This window comes from Pteronotus mesoamericanus, unplaced genomic scaffold (genome assembly GCF_021234165.1).
Source record: "Pteronotus mesoamericanus isolate MK-2021 breed Mesoamerican mustached bat unplaced genomic scaffold, CSHL_Meso_final scaffold_174, whole genome shotgun sequence".
In the NCBI taxonomy this organism is placed as follows: domain Eukaryota; kingdom Metazoa; phylum Chordata; class Mammalia; order Chiroptera; family Mormoopidae; genus Pteronotus; species Pteronotus mesoamericanus.
The window spans coordinates 47005489-47026469 of record NW_026555309.1 but is presented as its reverse complement, the minus strand read 5'-3'; the positions used below and the strand labels follow the sequence as shown (position 1 = coordinate 47026469).

At 55.0% G+C, this 20981-nt stretch overlaps 3 protein-coding genes across 9 annotated transcripts in view; 2 read left to right on the top strand and 1 right to left on the bottom strand.

Moving 5' to 3' along the window:
• Window positions 1-466: 466 nt before the first annotated feature.
• COMMD5 (COMM domain containing 5) lies at window positions 467-4408 on the bottom strand. The gene is made up of 2 exons (XM_054590673.1): window positions 4285-4408; window positions 467-3808 (listed from the first exon to the last, which is right to left on the bottom strand). Exon 2 carries the CDS (start codon window positions 3751-3753, stop codon window positions 3079-3081), a length of 675 nt encoding a protein of 224 aa, XP_054446648.1. The 5' UTR covers window positions 3754-3808; window positions 4285-4408; the 3' UTR covers window positions 467-3078.
• A 357-nt stretch (window positions 4409-4765) lies between these two features.
• Window positions 4766-13110, top strand: ZNF251 (zinc finger protein 251). 7 transcript variants are annotated; one of them, XM_054590616.1, is made up of 6 exons: window positions 4766-4831; window positions 5737-5785; window positions 5990-6161; window positions 6579-6692; window positions 10450-10557; window positions 11426-13110. In XM_054590616.1, exons 2-6 carry the CDS (start codon window positions 5753-5755, stop codon window positions 12880-12882), a joined length of 1884 nt encoding a protein of 627 aa, XP_054446591.1. In that variant the 5' UTR covers window positions 4766-4831; window positions 5737-5752; the 3' UTR covers window positions 12883-13110. The 7 variants fall into 7 exon arrangements, with proteins under 7 accessions (XP_054446591.1, XP_054446594.1, XP_054446596.1 ...); XM_054590619.1 differs by having other exon boundaries at window positions 4777-4831; window positions 6029-6161; XM_054590621.1 differs by having other exon boundaries at window positions 4792-4831; window positions 5679-5785; window positions 6029-6161.
• A 2266-nt stretch (window positions 13111-15376) lies between these two features.
• The window catches only part of ARHGAP39 (Rho GTPase activating protein 39), a 53994-nt gene continuing 48389 nt past the window's right edge, over window positions 15377-20981 (top strand). The window contains exon 1 of the mRNA XM_054590597.1: window positions 15377-15474. The gene's annotated coding sequence lies outside the window, so the exon portion shown is untranslated. The remainder of the gene's footprint in view (window positions 15475-20981) is intronic.

Here is a 20981-nt window from a genome sequence, read left to right as displayed (position 1 = left end):
GTTTACACACCCCTGTGCCCCTAGTGTACGTGACTTGCACTCACAAATCAGAAATTGTTTGCTGAGTGAATGATGTCTTTGGGGAGTTCCCAGGCTTTGAAGTCAAGTCAGAGACCATAGGACAGGACTAACTACTAAGCTGCTGCAGACACCTAAAAAGTTCAACACAACTGAAAGGTCATCTTCCAGGTGCATCGTTCTCTGTGCATGGCCCCTGTACAGAGGTGTACAAGGCCAGCATCTGCCCCCAAGCCCAGGTTCATGGTGATCTACCACAAGAGGGTGGACAGCACCTCCCCAGCCCGAGGGAGTCTTGCAGGCGTGCAGGGTCTGCCCACACCAGCATGCCAAGAACTGGGTCCAGGCAGGAACAGCAGTTAAGAGCTGCCACCCACCTGCCAGCTGGTTTTGTATGGTTCTGGAGCTAAGAGAATGGACACCCCCCCCCCCCCCCCGCCCGGCCAGGTGGTTCAGTTGGTTTGAGCGTTGTTCCATACACCAAAAGTTTCTGGGTTTGACCCCAGCCAGGGTATATATCTAAGCTGCAGGTTCTATCCTTGGTTGGGACACATACTGGAGGCAACCAATCAATGTTCTCTTTCCCTTCCTTTATAAAAGCAATAAACATGTCCTCGGGCCCTGGATGGTGTGGCTCAGTGGACTGAGTGCCAGCCTGTGACCCAAAAGGTCACTGGTTTGATTCCCAGTCAGGGCATCAAACCCCAGCTGGGGCATGAGAGAGTAGCTCTTGCATATCAGTGTTTCCCTCTCTTCCTATTTCTCTAAATAAGTATCTTAAAAAAAAAAAAAAATTGTGTGGTGGATTTTAAAAAGTGCCAGTAACTAGAGAGGAAGAGGGAAACGCCAGGTAGTGGTTCCACTTTTTAATGCATTCTTTGGTTGATTCTTGTAGGCACTCTGACCAGGCACTGACCCCACAACCTTGGTTTATCAGGGTGTTCTAACCAACTAAGCTAGCTGGCCAGGGACAAGAATGGTTTTTCAACGGTTGCAAACAAGTACTTTGTAATGCAGGAAATGAAAATTTCACACCTGTGAAAAAAATTTTTTTGGAACATAATCATGCCTGCTTGTTAACACGGTCTGCTTTCAGACTGTGGTGTCAGAGCTTACAGAATCGTCGCGATCTGGAACATTGAAGTATTCACTGGCCCTTCGTAAAAATGTCCTCCATGCCCAGAGCTAGAGCACATGGACGAGGAGGCCCACCCTGCTGGCCTGCAAACCTGTGCCCTGCAGCTGAAAGGGTCTTTCTCAACTTCCAGTATGAGAAAGGGAAGAGCCCATCCCAGGACGAAGTGCAGGCCTGTGCTGCTCCAGGCTGCTCGGTTGCTTCAGAGGGAAGGAATGCCCGGGAGTTGCTGTGGGTAGCACAGCCAGGGCCACCACGTCCTGAGGGGCTGTTCCTGACCAGGTGACAGGAGGAACAGCGCCCTCTCGTGGGCAGAGGAGTGGCGGCCGCTGGCCGGTTAGCAGAGCACTATGCCCCGCACACCCTTCACCCGGAACCTGGCGAGTGTGGAGATGAGAGCAGGTGGCACGTGCCCAGATGTGTCTCCCAGGGGCCCACACCCAACCCCTCCCCAAGAGTCTGCTGACCCTCCTCAGACCCTCCAGGGGCCCTGAGAGTGGCTGTCCAGAGCAGACACCAACACAGCCACGGGCAACCCTGCCTGGGCACACACAAGGGGTCTCTGGGCTGAGGGGCAGAGAAAGGGCGGGCAAGTCCTGGTGCACCACCCGATGCCTGCGGCTCCGAGCCTGCCTGCCCACCTCCCTGCTGCAGGGGCTGCCGAGGGGCTCACACCGGGCTCCGAGTGACAGCTCTGCCCTCCTCCAGCAGGCGCCTAACACCCGTGTGGCCCAGAAGGCACCTCTCCCCCCTGCCACCAGGTGCATGCTTTAGAACCACGGAGTCCTGTCCTGGCTGCTGTGGCTCGGGATCGAGCACTGGCCTGCGAACCAAAGGGCTGCTGGTTTGATACAAGTCTCGGGCACATGCCTGGGTTGTGGGCCAGGTCCCCAGTAGGACCACCACGTCCCAGGCACAAGGTCCTCTGTGGCAGTGGAGCCTGGAGCACCCTCCTGGGGCACACAGGCCAGACTCGGACCCCAGGCCCCCGTGCCTGGCTGCACTGGGTAGACGACTGCGGTGATTTTGCACACCAGGAACCCCCAAGTCGCAGTGGCTTTCAACCCTAGATGTGTGTCCTCACTCTGGGGCCAGCAGCCCAAACTGCCTAACACACCCACCTCCAAGGTGCCGGGAGAGACCTCTGCTCTCTTCCTGCTCTCAACACAGCACCCAGTGCAACCTTCCTGAAACAGCTGCTAGGGTGGGGCCTGCCCTCAGTACCCCTCACTCTCCTCCACCTCACTTGCCCTCTGCTCAGAGGTGGCCTCAGACCACTCTCCTCCCTCACCTCTTTCAAGTCCTTGCTCACATACCAGGTCTCCTAGGAGGCCTGGCCTATGACCCAATATGGAATGACAGCACGGTTTTCCCATGGCCCTGCCCCCCATCCCCTGGCCACTGATCTATCTTCTGCTTCACTTACCATCACTAACAAGCTACACCACTGACTTGTCACGTGCTCTGTAACGTCTTCCCCCTCCCCACTACAATGTGGGCTCCATGAGGTCAAGGATTTCAGATAGAAGATGTGTCCACACTGAAACACACGGTTCACAGAAGCAAATGAGCAGCGCGGTCAGATGCCGCATGGAGAGGAACTCGGCATCTGCACCAAGGCATTGGCTTGGACCCCAGACTGACCAGACCACGTGGCCGCCCCGGAGCAGTGGACACCCTCACCCAGCAACAACACCAATGGCCAGGGGAGAGGTGTGCAGGGTGACACCAGCTGGGAAGATAGGATTTTATAGTTGCTCTACTTCCAAATGAAGGAGAAAAACTGCTGTCTTTTTTCATCGAACAGAATGGCATGGCCGCAGTTCCACTCTCTCTCTGAAGAGGGCCTCCTGGGCAGAGTGGGCTTCGCTCTGGAGATGTCCGAGCGGCCGGCCCCAGGCGACCGGAGCGAGTGGGAGCGCAGGTCAGTCCTGTAGCTTGTGCTCGCACCTCTTCTCCAGGTCGGCCGTCTCCTTCAGCATCAGGGCCACGCTATACCGCAGCTCCTGGAACTTGGCTGTGGGGACTTCAAAGCGGTGTGCTGACCCATCCGAAAGCGTCAGCTGCATCAGGATGCTTGGCTGCAAGGAGCGGGCCAGGGCACTGGTGGAGATCGCCACATCTACCCTCCAACGAAAGGAGGCAACATGGGGCAGCCAGGCCCCTTGCAGCCTGGCCACAGAGTCAAGGAGAGGCCGCTGGCTCCCAAATACCACACTGGCCAAGTCCACGACCAGGTCTGGCGGGATGGAGAGCTCCTGGAGCTGGTCCTTGAAAGCGTCAGGCTTCAGGCTGGCTGGGGGCAGCCGGAGGGCCTGCTGGAGCAGCGTGTGGGTGCCAGCAAGCAGGGCGCCCAGCCGCTCCTCCGACAGGTGTGCACCAGCCCCGAGGCGCTGCACAGCCTCACGGCAGTCTTCCCCCTGCAGGCCGCTGACCACCAGCTTCAGCAACTTCCTGAATGTGCCCCTGTCCAGGTCCCCCAAGAGCCGGGGCATCGCTGCCACCTCTGGGGGGGGCTGGGCCCCCAGGAAACTCACCTGGCCGCTGTGACTGTCACCAGGGTGATGCAGGTATGGAGCTGCAGCCCCCACAGCAGACATTGCTACTTTCTCCTTTTTGACCGGTCAGCCCAGAGCCAGGTCCCACTGCAATTGCCTGGAGTGGAGAGAAGCCCAGTGACTTTCCACGTCCTTTGGGCCAGTGACTGACTGGTTTCCACCTTGAAGACACTGAAAGTGTAAACCACTGATGGCAGCCCACGTGATGGGAGACGCCGTGGGAGCTGGGGTCCCGGCAAGAGGGGAAGCAGGAGTTGGCAGGGGAGGCAGGAGAGGGAGGGCAGAACCAGGAAGGAGGAGGGCAGCCCCCGGTCCGAAGGAAGGACGTGACAGAGGCGGGCCCGCTTCGAGTCCTGCCCTGACCTCGCCGCGGCGCCCTGGACACCTGACGTGCACACAGTCGCGGCCAGCGCCCCGCAGCCCCAGCCCAAGCTGCGCGGGCCGGCGCGTTGTCGCCAACAGGCTTCCGGCCTCCAGAGCCCCCAGACGCGGTGACCAAGGGGCTGCGTCCAGCTCACCTGCTCCCCTTCCCGACCGCACCCACCACGTCCCCAAGCCCCAAGCGGCCCCCACCTGCAACGCGCGCTCTGGAGCGGAGAGGCCTGAGCAAAGGGGCAGCCGGAAGCGAGGCCTGGCCCGGAGGCAACAAACACTTCCGGGAAGCTCTAGGACACTGGGAGGACTGGGCCCTCTGTGGTCTGCGGGCCCGAGCGGATTCCCCCACAGGGTATTTTCTTTACCACAGAGAGAAAAGGAAACAAAGACAGGGTTGTGCAGGTTTGGCCCGGGGACAGAGAGGGGCGTGAGGTGGGTCCAACTACGCTCAAACAGCAACGCGGGGCCTGGGGCGGGGCGTGGGCTCGAGGCCTCGTCCCAGGTTGGGCCTCGGCCACCGCCCACCAGGCCCCTTCTCCAGGGCACCTCTCCCCGGCCGACCACTGACGGCGGGAGCCCTCTGTGGTCCTAGAGCAGCCCCGGAAGTGCGGGGGGGGCGGCATTGCTGTTTCCGGCTCCCTCGGGCTCTGAGGGCGAGACGCCGAAGGGAGCGCCCTACTCCACGCAGCGCGGTCCCGCCTCTTCCGTGTGGCCCCGCCCCCGCCTGGCGGCCCGCTCCGCTCAGGTGTGCAGCCCCCCTGCGCGCTGGCCTCGGGTCCCGGACCGTCTGCGTGCGGCTAGCGGGAGCCGCGGGTGCCGCGGGGGCCGGTTGCCGACCGTGGGAGGTCCGGCCGTAGGGGTGGATTCGGTGGGAGGCGTGGGCGGGCCCGGTGGAGCGTCGGGAGGTTTCGGCCGAGGTCGCGACGGGGCAGGGGGGGCGCGCGGAGGTGTAAGGGGAGACTGCCGGGCGGAAGGTCAGCCTCGACCGGCTTGGGCGCTCGGGAGACGCGACGGGTGGTGTCCGCAGCCTTGGGTGGCCGCAGCTCGCGGGCCGGGAGGAGGCCGCAGGGGCGGTATTGGGAGAATGAGGACCACAGCTGGGCCTGGGGGGCGGCGAGGATACAGGAGGCGACCCAGGGGGCTGGGGACGAAGGAGTGGGAAGGGTGGCAGGCTCCGGGCAGGGCCCGCGGTAGCTCAGCCCCGCCCGCCTCCGCGCAGTCCGCTCGCCCGCCCTGCGGGTGGGGGCTGCTCAGCCGGTGTGAGGTGGGGCTCTCCAGCAACTGGGTCCGGACGCTGGACCCTGGAGCTGCCAGCTTTCAACCCGCAGCTCCCGCCCCACCTGACTCTGGCTCTGCCAGTTCCAGGGACTTTAAGTGTCACGGGGCAGTTGGGCACGCACTGGGCCTGCTGCAGAGTGACCTGCCCCTGCCCCGCAACTTCTGTAAGGGGCTGTACTTTTGGCCCCAGAGGCCACTGCAGGAACCAATGAATGCCACTCACTTGCCCACCCCTCACACCCCTCGGGTCCTGGACGTTAATGGAGTGACTTAATGATACTGAGTGGCCTGAGTGTGGGCCCCCTTCTTCCAAGGGTGAGCTGGGGGGCCCAGGCCGTGGCAGCCGCGCTCAGGCCCTGAGTCTTTCTTCAGATCCTGCTCCCCCAGGATGGCAGCGGCACTTGGGCTTCCAGCGCCCCAGGTGAGTTCACCTTCCTCCCTGCCCTCCGTCCTCTGAGGCGGTGAGCCCAGCTCGTGCAGAAGCGAGGTGTCCTGGCACCCAAGGACAGGGCTCTGGGGCTCGACTCAGGCTCTCCCCAGGGAGACGGACTCTGGGGGCTCAGTCAGGTCCCCCTGGCCCAAGAGGGAGGCTTGTCCTCGGGCTGAGTGAAACACATCTGCCCAGTGGGCGCAGCCTCGGGGCAGCGGCCACTTGTCGTTCCAGGAGACGGTGCCACTGACTTTCCAGGACGTGGCTGTGTACTTCTCTCACGAGGAGGGTCAGCAGCTGGGCCCGGACCAGCGGGCGCTGTACAGGGACGTGATGCTGGAGAACTACGGGCATGTGGCCTCGCTGGGTGCGGCTCTCCCTGGGCTCTCGGTGGGGGCATTTAGGGAGCTCGGGGGCTGTTTCCGAACCAAGAGAAGGTTCCTACCGCATGTCCCCAAGTACCACTCTGGTCTCTGCCTGGCCCCTCTTCCAGAACGTGTTTGGAATGCCCGCACCCACCGGGGTGCCCCCCGGGGCGGGAGAACTGACGAGTTACTCACCTCCGGTGCTCACAGCCCCTGCTCCCCCGACCAACCCCTTCCACAGCCCCAACACGCACACACTTTGTGCCCCCCGTTCCACTCCCACCTCCTGGAGAAGGGATGTGGTGGGGGAAGTCTTCTGAGAAACTACACTTCTTCCCTGTCCTGGAAAACCCAGTGGGCGGTGTTCTGCTCCAGCCCCTTTGGCCACATTAGCTCACCCAGGGCCCTCCCCTCAACAGGACTCCCTGTCCCTAAGCCGGAGCTGATCTCCCAGCTGGAGCAAGGTGAAGAGCTGTGGGTCCTGGGTCTTATAGGAGCCGAGGAAGCGGAGCCCTTGAGCAGCCGCAGCACAGGTGAGAATGGGCTGGGGCTGATGAGGCGATGGGGCGCACTTCCCTGGGCTCCTGGGGGCACTTCGGGACAGGAACAGAGACTCCTGTTGTGCAGGCATGTGTGCCTGCTTTACCCGTTCTGATTTTAGGGATTTGTTTGCTTTTAAAAATACACAGTTTTTCTGGTCATTAGGGAATTTTGCACTTAGTAATTATCTCTATGCAAAAGTCACGTAACAGCCCTATTCCTTCTTTTATATCATACCCTTCCTACCCTCTTTTACACAGTAGCTATTGGTTATCTGTCACGTTCACATATTTCATAATCTTCTATCCTTTTTTCCCTGCATCTCCCAGCCTTAGTAGTATTTTTAAGTGTTTGCCTTGTTCCATTGAACATACTTTTATTAGTTGATTTGTCAACTCCAAGCAGCATTTCTGACTCCCAGCCACTGAAACAACCTGTGACGTATTCTGGTTTCCACCTTTCTCTCCCAGTTATCCTCCCGTTTTTGGTCAAATGACAAAGCACACAACACATGGTCACTCGTATCTCCACCTTTCTTAGCGCGCCCTAGACCTGTAATTAACTATTAATGGTTCACCCCCATCCTTTCTCCAAAATTTTCTCCAGCATCTCCTGGCTGGATGGAGTGCAACCTTTAGTAGCATAAAATTGCTGAGGTTTTTAATTTTTATTTTTTAATTCCTACCCAAGGACGTGCTTATTGATTTTAGAGAGAGGAAGGGAGAAAGAGCAAGAGAGAGAGAGAAACATTAATTGGTTGCCTCCCGCACATGCACCCCAATTGGGGAATCAGACTCGTAGCCTTTTGGTGTACAGGATGATGCCCCAGCCGACAGAGCCACCCGGCCAAGGCAAGTTGCTTAGTTTTAATAAAGAGACACAACTGTGCCAGCCAAACTGCTATCAAGATACAGAACATCTCTATAACCCAGAAGGTTCTCTGGGTGTGTAATACATGTCATTGAGGACCTATATGCCGTTTTTGGCTAGAGATAAATTAAGAGCTGAATAATTTTAAAGAACGGTGGTTCTAATTGTCACTGTTTCGTGGTTATTTTGACTAATGTGTTGATTAGGCTCTTCTAAACTTGTAACGTGATTAGGCTGCTGTGTATAGTTAGTGCCACGTTTTGAACAGAACGCCCAGTGTGGCGTTCAGCTCTTCCATCCAGTCGTCATGTGGAGCGTCTCAGGTGAGCTCTGACATCAGGGGCTCCCCACAGCACTCGTAAGGAGAGTCCTTGTTTAGGAAGCTGAAGCCCTGTCTGGAGCGGTGGGAGAGTAGGCTGCGCAGGAGACGGGGTGGGGGCCGTGGCACTTCTGACGGGGCAGCCCCCACAGAGTGGCCCGGTGCCTAGGCCCTTCAGTTGGACGGGAAGAGGTTTTGTTTCTGTGGGGTTTTTGCATGTAGAGGGATGGGGTGCCCAGGCGGAACATAGGGAGCGCCGGATGAGGGACGGCATGTTTCCCGGGGTCCGAGGCTGAAGGCACCCCTTGTTCTGATCTTGCTGTTCGGGCCCCAGCAGCCTGCCTGCATGTACAGACGCGTGTCAGGCTGTGGTTGCCATGACACTGCGGTTGCAGTGACAGCATCCTTGGGGTGGGGGGGTCTGGGCTGCCAGGCTCTGTAGTGATTTGTCATTTTCCACGTGCTGTCCTGCCACGGCTGACCCCTTGGAGGCAGCAGAGCGCCATCCCTGCTGCGCTGCCGCCCAGGTGACTGTCCTGATGGTCCTGACAGCCAGGTGCTCCCAAGCTCTGTCTCTTGATTTATCTCTTTGTTTTCTGGGTTATATGTTGGCTCATTTTGGCAGACTCTGGTGATGTATGAACCCGAGCTTTTTCTGGTCTGTCATAATGCCAGGGCAGTGAGGGAGGTCACTTACACAGTGGCAAGCAGTTCTGTCCACGTGGAGTTGAGAACATGTCACAGTAGAATTTTTTTTTTCCTTATAGAAGCTTTTCTAATGTTTCGTAGTTCGATGGTTATTTTTGTTCTTTTTTCCCTTGTCTTTTGGGTCAAGTTCGCAAAAACTCCACTGAGACCAAGGTCCAGAAACTAAGTGCCTATGTTTTCTTTTATGTATTTTATTGTTTCAGGTCTTATATTCAAGCTTTGTTCAACTTTAAGTTAGTTTTTGTACATAATGTAAGATGAGGGTATGGTTTCATTCTTTTGCATGTGGCTTTCCAGTTTCCCAACACCATTTATAGAAGAGACTTTTTTTCTCCATTGTATGGTCCTGGCTTCTTTGTTGAAAATTAGTTGCCCACGTAGGTGTGGGTTTATTTCGGGGCTCTCTATTCTGTTCCACTGGTTGGTATATTTTTTTTTCCTAGTACCATATTGTTTTGAGTACTGTAGTTTTGCACAGGGAGTGTGATAGTTCTTTGTTCTTCCCTCAAGATTGCTTTGGCTATTCGGAGTTTTTTGTGGTTCCACATAAATTTTAGGGTTATGTTTTTCTAGTTTGTGAAAACTGCCATTAGGATTTTGATAAGGAATGCACTGAATCTGTAGATTGCTTTAGGCAGGATGAACACTTTAGCTATGTAAATCTTCTAATACGTGAATATGCAATATCTATTTTTGTGTCTTCAGTTTCTTTTAATAATGTTTTACAGTTTTAATGTATAGGTCTTCCACCTTCTTTGTTAAGTTTATTCCTAGGTATTGTATTCTTTTTGCTATGATTGTAAATGGGATTGTTTCCTTTATTTTTTCTTCTGATAGTTCATTGTTAGTGCATAGAAATGAAGATTTCTGTATGTATTGATTTTGTACCCTGCAACTTTATTGTGTTTGTTTATTAGTTCTAATAGTCTTTTCTTTTCTTTCTTTCTTTTTCTTTTTTTTTTTTTTTTTGGTGTAGTCCTTAGAGTTTTCTACATATGAAACCATGTCATCTGCAAATAGTGACAGTTTTACCTTCATTTTTTACGTATTTAGAAGGAGGGGTATCTGTTGCTAAGCAAATGAGGGAATTATTTTTTAAGCCAGAATTTATTTCTATTTAAAAGTGCTCAAGAGACTTTAAAAGGCTCAAAGGCCCAAAGATGTCCAAGTTTATTATAAGATCATACTGAGGTGGTGTCTTCCGGTTTCTCCTTTACTAAGGTATTACTTTGATTCTTGTTAATGAAACACCCTGATAATTCTTCTAGCTGGGTCGTGGTGATTTCCTCTGACTCCTGGTATGTTTCATAAATGGCCATCAGCTTATGAACGATGAAAAGTGTAATACCAGAAATAATCACGAAATGTCTGCAGATTCTACTTTTTTTTGTCTAAATGTTTTTATTTGAAACAAATAGGTGCACCAAGCAAGCACTTATTTTCCCAACTCCAGATTAAAACAGAGCACAATAGGGGCAAACATCATTTGGCAGGACAGTTCCAATATGTGAACATCCTTCTACTCACTGTGGCTGGGGTAACTTTAGTCATAGACAGTCATTCTGACACCAAATATTAACCCCAGAGTACCGACATCAAACAAAAAGAAGTGGTCTTAATTGGTATATGTAATGTACCAGTTCTTTGCTATGTATTTCCAACTTTCCCTTTTAAAAAGTCATATTAATGTACAATTCCACCAGTAGTAAAAGACAAATTGTTTCTTCAGTTCTCATCAACACTGGGTACCATACTTTTTTAAGTATTTATAATGAAGTCTAAGGGCCGTGAGCTTGTTGCACCATAACCGTTCCCTCTCCCATCTTTCCTTTTTTTTCTCTTATTGATTCCAGAGAGAGGGGAAAGGAAGAAGAAAGAGAGGGAGAGAATCATTGATGCGAGAAACATCAGTCGGCTGCCTCCTGCATGTGCTCCAGAGGGGGACCGAACCCACAACCCAGGCATGTGTCCTGACCAGGAATAGAGCCCATGACCTTTGGATTTGCGGGATGATGCCCAACCCACTGAGCCGCGTGGGCCAGGGCATCTGTCCTGTCTTGCTACTCTCTGCTCCTCATGTTTCTTGCTGTAGGCTCAATGAGATTCTTCTTTTCATTATTATTATAATTTTTATTTATTTTTTCCAATACCATTTATTCCCCCTATACCCACTTCTACCTCCACCCCCACAATTACCAAGCTGTTGTGTATGTCCATGAGTTTTTTCCTCTTTTTTTCCCCTTCTTTGCTTGATCCCTTTACCCTCCAAGCTTCTTGAACTTCATGGAACTCTGACACCTCGTACCTAGGCCCTCATTTGCCATTGCTAACTGTGTCATCCTCAGGTTTTAGTGGAACCTCACATTCTCCCAGAGGTCGTCTCTGACCACGTAAGCCACCTCAGAGGCCATGACCTATTTCCCACGTGTCTTACAGCTTCCCTATCACATGGTTTATCCTCCCTCTTAAAAATTTACTAGCTTAATTATCTATCTGCCTGAATAGAATGTAAGCTTCCTAAGGTCAAAAACTGTATTTGCCTTCCTGTTACATTCCTTTCCTAGCACTTACCTGGCCTTCTGAATATTTTCTGAATGGATTAATTTCCCATTTTAATGGGTGAAAAATTATAATTTAATTTTCATTTCCTTGATTACTGATGATCTTAACTATTTTTAGCCTATAGATTGGCTATCTTTACCTCTGTATTCTGCCTGTCATGTATATTTACCTTTTACATAAAGCTTTATGGGAGCACTTGAGACATTATAGATATCATCTGTAATGGATGATTTTCTCCAATAATGCCTTTTTGCTTTTATGTAACAGGTTTTGAGATTGGGACCGGGAAGGAACCACCCATTGTAAACCAGAAATGCTCTGAAGAAGTAAAAACCCCAGAGCTGATATCCAGAAGATGCTTGGGGTATAACCCACAGGCACCTCAGTTGCAGGAAGCCTGGGACTGTGAGGGTAAAGTAGGGGGACACCTGGGGGACTCTGAGCAGAGTTTGAATAAACTCCATCTTCACAGCAGAGTTTTTTGGAACGAAACTGCCACATGCAGGGAAAGACCTCTGGGAGAAGCAATCCAGGAGTGTGGTGTGTTTGATAGAAACTTGAATTTGAACCAAAATGCTGTTAGATATCAAAGAAATAAAACAGGAGAGAAAGCCTTTACATGTGATACATGCAGCAAAACCTTCAGATACAATTCAGACCTACGTAGACATCAGAGAAGTCACAGTGGGGAAAAACCTTATAAATGCGTTCAGTGTGGGAGAGGCTTTGCTCTCAGCTCAGGCCTTATTCTGCACCATCAGGTTCATACTGGAAGTAAACCATTTAAATGTAATGATTGTGGGAAGACTTTTCGTCTCAATTCCCACCTAGTTCTCCATCAGAGACTTCATACCGGAGAAAAACCTTTCAGGTGTGGTGAATGTGGGAAGGCCTTCAGTCGAAGCTCAACTCTTATTCAACATCGTATCATTCACACAGGAGAGAAACCATACAAGTGTAATGAGTGTGGCAAAGGCTTCAGCCAGAGCCCACAGTTAACACAGCATCAGAGAATCCACACTGGCGAGAGACCGTACGAATGTGATCAGTGTGGGAAGGCCTTCAGTCGAAGTTCAAGCCTTATTCAGCATGAGAGGATCCACACTGGAGAGAAGCCCCATGTGTGTGACCAGTGCGGGAAGGCCTTCAGTCAGAGCTCAAGCCTTTTCCTCCATCACAGGGTGCACACTGGAGAGAAGCCCTATGTTTGTAATGAGTGCGGCAAAGCCTTCGGTTTTAACTCTCACCTCACTGAACATGTAAGGATCCACACAGGCGAGAAGCCCTATACTTGCAACGAGTGCGGTAAAGCCTTTAGCCGGAGTTCAACTCTTGTTCAGCATCGAAGAGTTCACACTGGGGAGAAACCCTATCAGTGCATGGAATGTGGGAAAGCCTTCAGTCAGAGCTCACAACTGGCCCTGCATCGAAGAGTTCATACTGGAGAGAAACCCTACGAATGTGGCGATTGTGGGAAAGCCTTCAGCCGGAGGTCAACCCTCACGCAGCATCAGAGGGTCCATACTGGGAACCCCCGTACATACAGAAAGTGTGGTCCAGCCTTTGCTCCTGGCTCCAGTCACAGGTCCCAAAGACAGACGCACTCCGGAGAGAAGCGCTCTGTGTACGACGGACACGGCAGAGCCTTCAGCCGCAGCACGAACCTTGTACTTCATTGGACGATTCACAGACGTTTCATGTTTTCGGAATCCGTCGCTTTTTGAATGTGGCATCTCTCATTTAACGTATTGGAGATTCATCGTGATATTGCGTGTGCCAATAGTTCCTCCCTTTTTACTGCACAGTGGCATCCATTGTACGGATGTGGCAGTTTGTTTATCTGTTCCCCACTGAAGGGTATTTGGGTTGCTCCATCTGGGGCAAGTATGAATAAAGCTGCTGTAAGCATTTATGACAGGCCATTCTGTGGATGTGATTTCTCCATTCTCTTGGGTCACAGGGAGGATTGGGATGTGGGGCTACACAGTAAGCTCTGTTTAGCTTTTTAAGGAGCTGCAAGACTTTTATACATCCCCACTGGCAACCTATGATTTTGGTTGACTTAAATCCTCACCAGTTTTTTTATTCTAACCATCTTGGTTGGGACACCATAGTATCCATTATTTCCATCTTAATTTCCCTATTGATTGTGATTTGAATAGAGAAAAAGTCAGTCTCCTACCCTTGTGCCTCCCAGCACAGCCTTCACATCCACACCACCTCACAGCTCATGCTGTAGCTCACTTTCTACCCGGTACTCCTACGTTACACCTGGAGCTCTTTGCTGTCGGAGTTCTGTCTTAGGCGGTGTTTTATCTCCAGCACATGACACAGATAAGTGCTTCTGACATGTTTGGGGAGGAAGTGAGGGAGGAAAAGAACGTGGAAGAAAGAAAAACTCATGAAAACACTTTGCCAGCGGAAGGCAGTGCATCAGTATGGGGCACTGGCATGGTATGTTTTTGTGTTTTGTTGATGAATTACAACTGTGTTTGCTTGTAAGCTCCTGGAGGGCCCCAGAGTGATGTTCCCCTGGAAAGGCCCACATCTTGTGCTTGTGTCTTGTGTGAGCAGTATTGCAGGCAGGAGAGAGAGGTGACTCAGGAGAGGAGGTGGCTGAGCACAGTCTTTGACAACGGTAGAGGGAGGGTGTTCCACCCGAGGGACTGCCTTAGGATCCAGAGAACATGGCGAGTGCGTTTTCAGGAGGGTCGGTGAAGGGGCGAGGGTGGAGGTGGCTGGGCCTTTTGAGTTTTGGTTTCAGCTGGGAGGCTCAACAGGAGAGGCCTGAGAAATTCTGATGCTCACTTTGGAGAGTGGGAGATTTCCCCTCCTGGAGAAAATCACAAGACTGCCCTGAAATGTTCCTTTTACCCTTTACAGAGGAGCCAGCCCGCGCGGCTGTGAGGTTCCTGCAACCACGATGGACAGTGGTTGCCTTCCCCTACTCGTGCTTTTCTCAAGTGGGTGCGATGGAGAGGCAGCTGGAGCCGAGCGCAGCGACCACCTGTCCCTGTGCCTGCAAGTGAGGCCAGGCCACAGGGAAGGGGCGGGTGAGCTGCAGGGCAGGATGGGGAACTCAACCCAGGGCTTTTGAAATTGAGCTTTTAGGCCTTTGCAATCTCCTGTGACGCCAGGATCTAGGGTGTGGCCGCAGGTTGAGTGCTATGGGCTTCTGTTGTGTGCTGCTCAGGTTCCATTTCCCTAGAACTGGAAGTCAAGTACACATTCTGGAAGTGGACATAAGTAATAATGTTAAAAGGCTTGAACAGGCGAAATGCAGATTAGAAAGTGCTGAAGAGAGCACTAGTGGAGACGAAGGTGAGCAATTACCAAGAGTTAAGATGACAAAGCAAGAAAACAGAAAATGATAGGCATGGAGGATACAGACTGTCCACATTAACAGATTACAGGTGTAAAACAAAAAATTTAACTTCCACTGCTGAAAGCCTTTTTAAAAGAAAGGGTTTATTGGGTCATTTCTAGCTAGAAAAAGGAGACCGAATCCTGGGGCGGGAGTCTAAACCCCTTCCTCGGCGCCCCGCCCCCTCCAGCAGCGCCAGGTGGAGAACCAGGTGCAGCCGTCCTGGAGTCGACAGGCTCTTACACCCGAAGTGGGGACGGGGATGAACGCGTTTAGGAAAAGAACCTACACTGGGTACCAAGAGGGGCGCGGAAGGTGAGGGCCGGCTTTGGGACAGGCGCAGTCCCTGAGGAAGAAGGCTTGGCCCCAGGGGAGGGATGGGGGCCAGGTCGGGGAAGTTGACGCGTGACCGAAGCGCAGGTCCGATGGCGCCTGGCTGTTCTCCGCAGGCAAATGCGGGAACAGCCGCCTGGACGTCCATCCTGCCCCTCTCCCCGCGACCCCGGCGGCTGGCCCGCTCACTGCTCCGGCCGCTGGAATTCCCCGTGAGACGGTTCGACGGGAAAGCAGAGAACGAAGCGGCCAGCCTCACGACCTAAAACGGTGAGGGTCGCGTTCGGACCCGCACCCTCCACGGGCGCGGGCCTTGCGGGCGGAACGAGCCCGCCCGCGCTCCAGCTCCCGGCAAACCGCGCGCCGGCGCACGCGCACGGGACCTGAGGCGGCGCCCCCTGGCGGCGGGCGCGGGGCAGCATGGGGGCGGGGCCGGAGGCGGGGGGTTGCGCTGGTGACGGGAGGACGCGCGGCCGCGGCTCACTGGGCCGGTGGCGGCGGCGGCGAAGGAAGACGCGGACCGGGCGGCGGCGGCGACGGGAGAGCCGCGGGCAGCTCCCTCGCTGCATGCGAGCCGGGATGAGGGTCTGTGGCGGCGCCGCTCGCGCGCAGCCGGCTGGTGAGAGCGCGGGCGGTGGGCGGTGCGGGCCGGGAAGATGGCGGAGAGGCCGGCGCTGCGGCCCCCGCCCGACCGCGCGAGGATCTGGGCCCGCGGCGACCGAAGGGACGGGTGGGACCGCGGCCGGGCGCGGGAGAGGCCGGGCGGGGGCAGGGGCGCGCGGGAGGCGAGGGTCTCGGGTCACGCGGGACAGGGTGTGAGGTAGGCGCGAGTGGGCGTGAGTGTGCCCGGCCGGAGGGTGGGCGTGAGTGCACTGCAGGGCCTGAGCTCGGGGCGTCGGCGCGGTTTCCGGGGTGCCGTCGGGGCGGGCGCGGGGCCGCCCGGCTTTGTCCGGGTCGGCGAACGCGCGGGTGCCGGCCGTGGCCGCGGGGCCCCACGGACCCGGCCTTTGCAGCAGGGCGGGCTGGGGCGCCCCGCCTCCCTCCTGGCCGCCCTCCGGAGCGGGATCCCTCCGGCCCGGGTGCTTCTCGGTGCAGGAGCGGGGTGGGCGGAGGGCATTCCGTGCCGAGGGCCGCGTGCGAGGCAGGCCGTGGTCCTGGGGGTCAGGACGTCTTTCATCTGAAGCGAGCGGCCGGCTGCGAGGCCGCGGCAGCTGTGGGCGTGTAACGCGCGGCTCCCACCACAGCTGCTGCGGGCGCTGCGCAGCCTCCACCAGCGAAAATGCGGCGCCCCACCCCCCAGCCCTTCAGTGTCGCGTGGTTTAACCGAACCTCCTGTGACCTCTGCAGAAACCTACGGTTGCAGGGCTCGTGTTCCTCCCCCGGGCAGACAATAGGAGATTTGTCTTTGAAGCCAGTGAGGGGAACGGAACCCTGTAGGTCCTGGGCGCCTCTGCAAACAGCAGGTGGTTCCCGGCCGGCGGCTCCCCATTCACAATGAGCGAGGTGTGTGTCTCCTCGCTGGGGGAAGGGGACGGAGACTTGATAGGAGGTGTGACTGCGAAGCAAGGCGACTCGTTCCGTAAAGCGCGCTGGCCGCCCCGGTGACCCGCAGACGCTGGCTCAGTGAGTGAGCACAGGCCGCCGGCCGGCCCCGCCTGCAGCCGTCTGGTCAGCTGTCCTGCCGGGAGGCTGGGGCGGCGTGGAGGGGCGGGTGGCCCCGGAGCCGGCCTGCCCGCCTCGGGGCCGTGACTCTCCGGTTTACTGCCTCCGCACTGAGTGCCCGCGGTTCCTCATCTGGGAAATGGGAGCGCCAGTCCGACCGGCCTCCTGGGATGGTGCTGAGGCCTCAGCGAATCCGAGAGGCTGTAAAACGCTTTGCGCCCGGCGCATTGTAAGCGTTTGAAAATTCCAGGGTGTTGTCACTGCCAAGGTGTGGCCTCCAGGTGTCTTTGCTGTGGCCCCGCAGCATCAAACCTGTGGCTTGTGGTTCTTAGACGGGCAAGGTGGGGCCGTATTTGGAGAAACAAGTCGTGAAGGTACACGAGGGTCAAATCTCATGTACTTGGATAAATTATTGTATAGAACTGCCTAAATATATTCTCAGAAAAAGAAAGCGCCTAGTGAGCCACCGGAATACACTAGTTCTTACGGCCCCGGGAAATTGATAGGACTGTCGTTGACCGAAATGAAATTTAGAGCCGGGCTTGGGTAATGCTGTGTTTGAGGGAAGCTACCCCAGCCATAGTTGTGACACTTCACAGTGTTACGCTTGTAATAGGAAAGATGGCTTTTCAACAAACTAAGTCACAACAAGGACAGAAGCAACAGAAAGGGAGAACCTGGGTTTACCAGTGCTGTGACGTTCTGTCTGGCTGAACTGTGGGAAGAAATTAGCCTTAACCTCGGGGAGCCTGCCCCATGTTTCCCAAGGCCGGTTCTGGTTCTCGGGTCTCGGGAAGGATCCGAGACACCCGCGCGGCTCCATCCCGTCTCCTTTATCCGTGTGATGCTAAGACTGGGGGGAAACCCACTTTAAGTTTAGTCTTTTGACATTTGTATGGTTTAAGGTGAGAATGTTTAATGTTCAGAACAAATGGTAACGAAACAGCTTTGTTGGGCAAACTTTAAAATACCTCTAGATTTTAAAATGTCTGTCCCGCCCCGGCGGGCGTGGCTCAGGGCACTGAGCGCCGGCCTGTGAATGGTCACGGGTTCCATTCCTGATCAGGGCACAGGCCTGGGTTGTGGGCCAGGTTCCCATTTGGGGTCGTGCAAAAGGCAGCTGATCAGTGTTTCTCTTGCACACCAATGTTTCTCTTGCACATCCTCTCTTGCTCCTTCCCTTCCCCTCTCTCTAAAAATAAATAAATAAAGGCTTTTTAAAATACAAAAATAAAATGTCCATTGCTGCCTTATTTTTTGTGTGTGTGCTGGGGTGGACTGTCCTGGAACAGTTTAACAAAAAATAAAGTCTCCTGTTAGGCTTCCGGGTTCTTTGTTCAATTCGAAAAAAAGTCAGCATAATATATTCTCGTTGTGAGATAATCTACTTTTACTGGCAAAGTCCGTTTGCCGTGCCCTTTCAGGACCAGAGGTCACCGGGTCATTCGTTGTGGGTCTTAACGCATCCCCTCTCAAAGGCGGCTTTGCGAGTGTCTGATCCCAGAAGCACAGCGCGGGTGCACAGCCTGTGTGCCACGCCGGGACTGGCAGGCGCCTCTGGCAGAAGAGCTGCATTGCCCGCCTGCTTCCAGGTTCCTTCTCCTGTTACTTTTCTTGCTCCCTGAAGTAAAGTCCACACCCTCAGTTAATTGGCCTGCTCTGCTGCCTTCTGTACCTGCTTCTCTCTGCCTTCTGCCAGCCGTTGGGACTTGTTCTTGATGTTGTCTGGCAGCTCTGCCCTGCTCCCCAAGGTCATGTGTGACCCGAACCCCATCCTCTGGCCACACTGTTCCACCTGCTGAGAGGGACCTCCCCACCTGGGCCTGGGGCCTGGCTCACTCCCGCTCTGCCCTGCCCCTGTCTCGGCCTTTCTGGGACTGACAGTTTGCAGGGCTTCCTACTTCCCTGAAACTTGAGTTCCTCAGCAGTGCCTTCCGTCTCGTTCGGCCCCCCAAAATGTGATGGTGACGGAAACGAACTTTACCATCGTGTGTCTGAGCATTTTGGTAATGGGAGTTGCCTCCTCCCGGCCACAGGCTCGCTGCTGAACTCCCGCTCATCATGGTCTCTGACACACTTTGTATGTTGTGAAAAGAGCGTATTGGCCATTGTTATGCTCTATCCGGTGGAAGTTTTCTTGCTTCAGCATTGGGTGTGGATTTTTCCTAATTCATTTGAAATCTTTGGGGAAACCATGCTATTCAGTATTAGGAATGGTCTTCCATATTCTCTCATGTTTCCTAAGTACTATTAGTTCAGTACTTTTAGCTGCACGTCTGACCCGTGTTCAGTTGTTGTGTGTATGTTGTAGCGCCGACCGTGTGGCATGCTGCTGCTGGAAGGAGCTTGAAAAGGAGTCTGGTAAGACGCTGAGCCCTCCGATCAGTGCTCCAGACCAGAGTCTCTGCTGCAGCCACCGGCAGGCCCCTTGCCTGTCTGTAAATAAAGTTTTATTGAAACACAGCCACCCCCTCCGTTTCTGTACTGCCTGTGGCTGCTTTGGCAGAGCCTGCTACTTGCTTCAGAGACCCTATGGCCCACACAGCTTAAACTATTTATTGTGTGGCCCACTTACAGCAAAAGACTCTAGGAGTTTGGAGGGGAAGTGACGGGGGGGGGGGGGGGGGAGTCTGGTGTTAGGGAAGGTTTCAAGTGCGGGTTAGTCTTTGAGCGAAACGTTGCTCAGTGGGAGGGGCGGGGGAAGGAGGCGGGCAGGGCAGCACCACCGAGGAAGGTGTTTGGTTGGGGAGCAAAGGTGAGAGGCTGGGCTCCCTGTGGTTGCTGGGATGAGAGGTTCTGTAAGGAGGAAGAGGAAGGAAGGTTATAATGGGAATGTCTTTGAATTCAGGTTACAGACCTGACATTGTAGTTCTCTCGCTAACAGGGAGCCACTCGGGTCTGTGAGCAGGGAAATCCTGACACAATGGGGGAACTTTAACTGGCAGGGACCTGCAGGGTGGGTTGGAGAAGGAAGGAACCCGATTCAGGGCGTTTATTGGACAGCTTTCTCTGGGGAGGCCAAGGTAACAAATCACCCCTGCATTTCAGTGGCTTACAACATTTCTTGCTCACGTTTCCTTTGCTGTGGCTCCTTTCTGAGCGTCCATTCCTGGACCTAGAACAAGCCCTTGTTTGGATCACGCTATTCTTACGGCAGAGAGTGGCAGAAACTGTGTCTTTTCAAGCTTCAGCTAAGGGCTCAGGTTCCGTGGGCCAAAGCAGGTCACCTGGCCCAGCCCACCTCCAGGGGGAGGGGGTGGCTGCGCCTTCTCTAGAGGGAGCAGGAAGTCCCCTGGCCAGGGGCAGGGTGGGGGCGGTACAGCCTTCTCACAGCGAAGGGCTGAGCAAATAATGGGAGACAATACTGTGGACCCCTCCTCTCACCCCCACCCCGAGAAAACAAGCCTGCTCCTGGCTCTGAGCGGCCTCACCCCGGTGAGGGTGCCGGGCAGGGGCCTCCGGGCTTCTCCCACCTGCACTCTGCACTCTCAGCCTCCGCCCGCTGGTGCTTGGGGACGTCATCTGCTTGGTTGCTACCTGCCAGCTCGGCATCCTGGGTTCTCCCCAGAGGACCACATCCCATTGCTGTGGGTCTGGCTCATTGTGCCTCCTCAGTAGCTACCAAATCCGTCGTTCCTGTGTTACCTGGGCCGCTGGCGGACGACGAGACAAACCCCGAGTGTCGACAGCTGCAGCGTGCACAGCGCTGCTGTGCGGACAGAGTGGTCACCGGGCCGAAGCCCTCGCTGGCTGCCAGCGTGCTGGGGGCTCCGGCCCGGACCCGAGCTTGTTTCCCTCGTCGGCGGCGCCCCGTCCTGTCCTCCTGTCCTCCGCCCTCCCCTGGAGCGGCTGGAGCTCCCCAGCGCGGCTGGCCCTCAGACACGCGCTGCGGTTCTCCTCCAGGGTCCCTTCAGCCATCCCCTGGGATTTCTGGGTGGCCGGCTTGTTCCTCCCCGCGGTGCGGGTGACAGCGAGAGGCGGCAGATCGGCTGCGCCCGCGGGTCTCATGGTATTTGGATATGAGGCCGCAGGGGTCGCTTGTAAAGGGGAAGCAGCTTCTGGACTCTCGATGCTGTTTTTCTGTTTAATTGCAGTGTCGGCCTTTTATTTAATATTAGAATTCAGCTGTGCTAGTCGGATTCCTAGTTCTTCTGACTCTGAGGAGCCCAAGAAGGAGACGCCTCCTGTTCCTGCAGCCGTTCTGCGAGGCTGCTGGGGCCCTGGCGGGGAGGGGGGCGCGGGGGGTCGCTCGGGGGCAGAGCAGCACCCTCCCCCGTTGGTGTGGCAGGACTTGACGTCAGGTCTCTGTTTTCCGGGCTCGCCCACGTCCATCCCACTGTCACCTGCTGTGTGCCAGCCGCTTGCCACTCAGGTGTCTGGACACGGAGACACACCAGGCCCCTGGCGGGCGACACAGAGTGGACTGCGGCAGCCGCACTGGGACAGCAGAGGTGGGGCGTATGT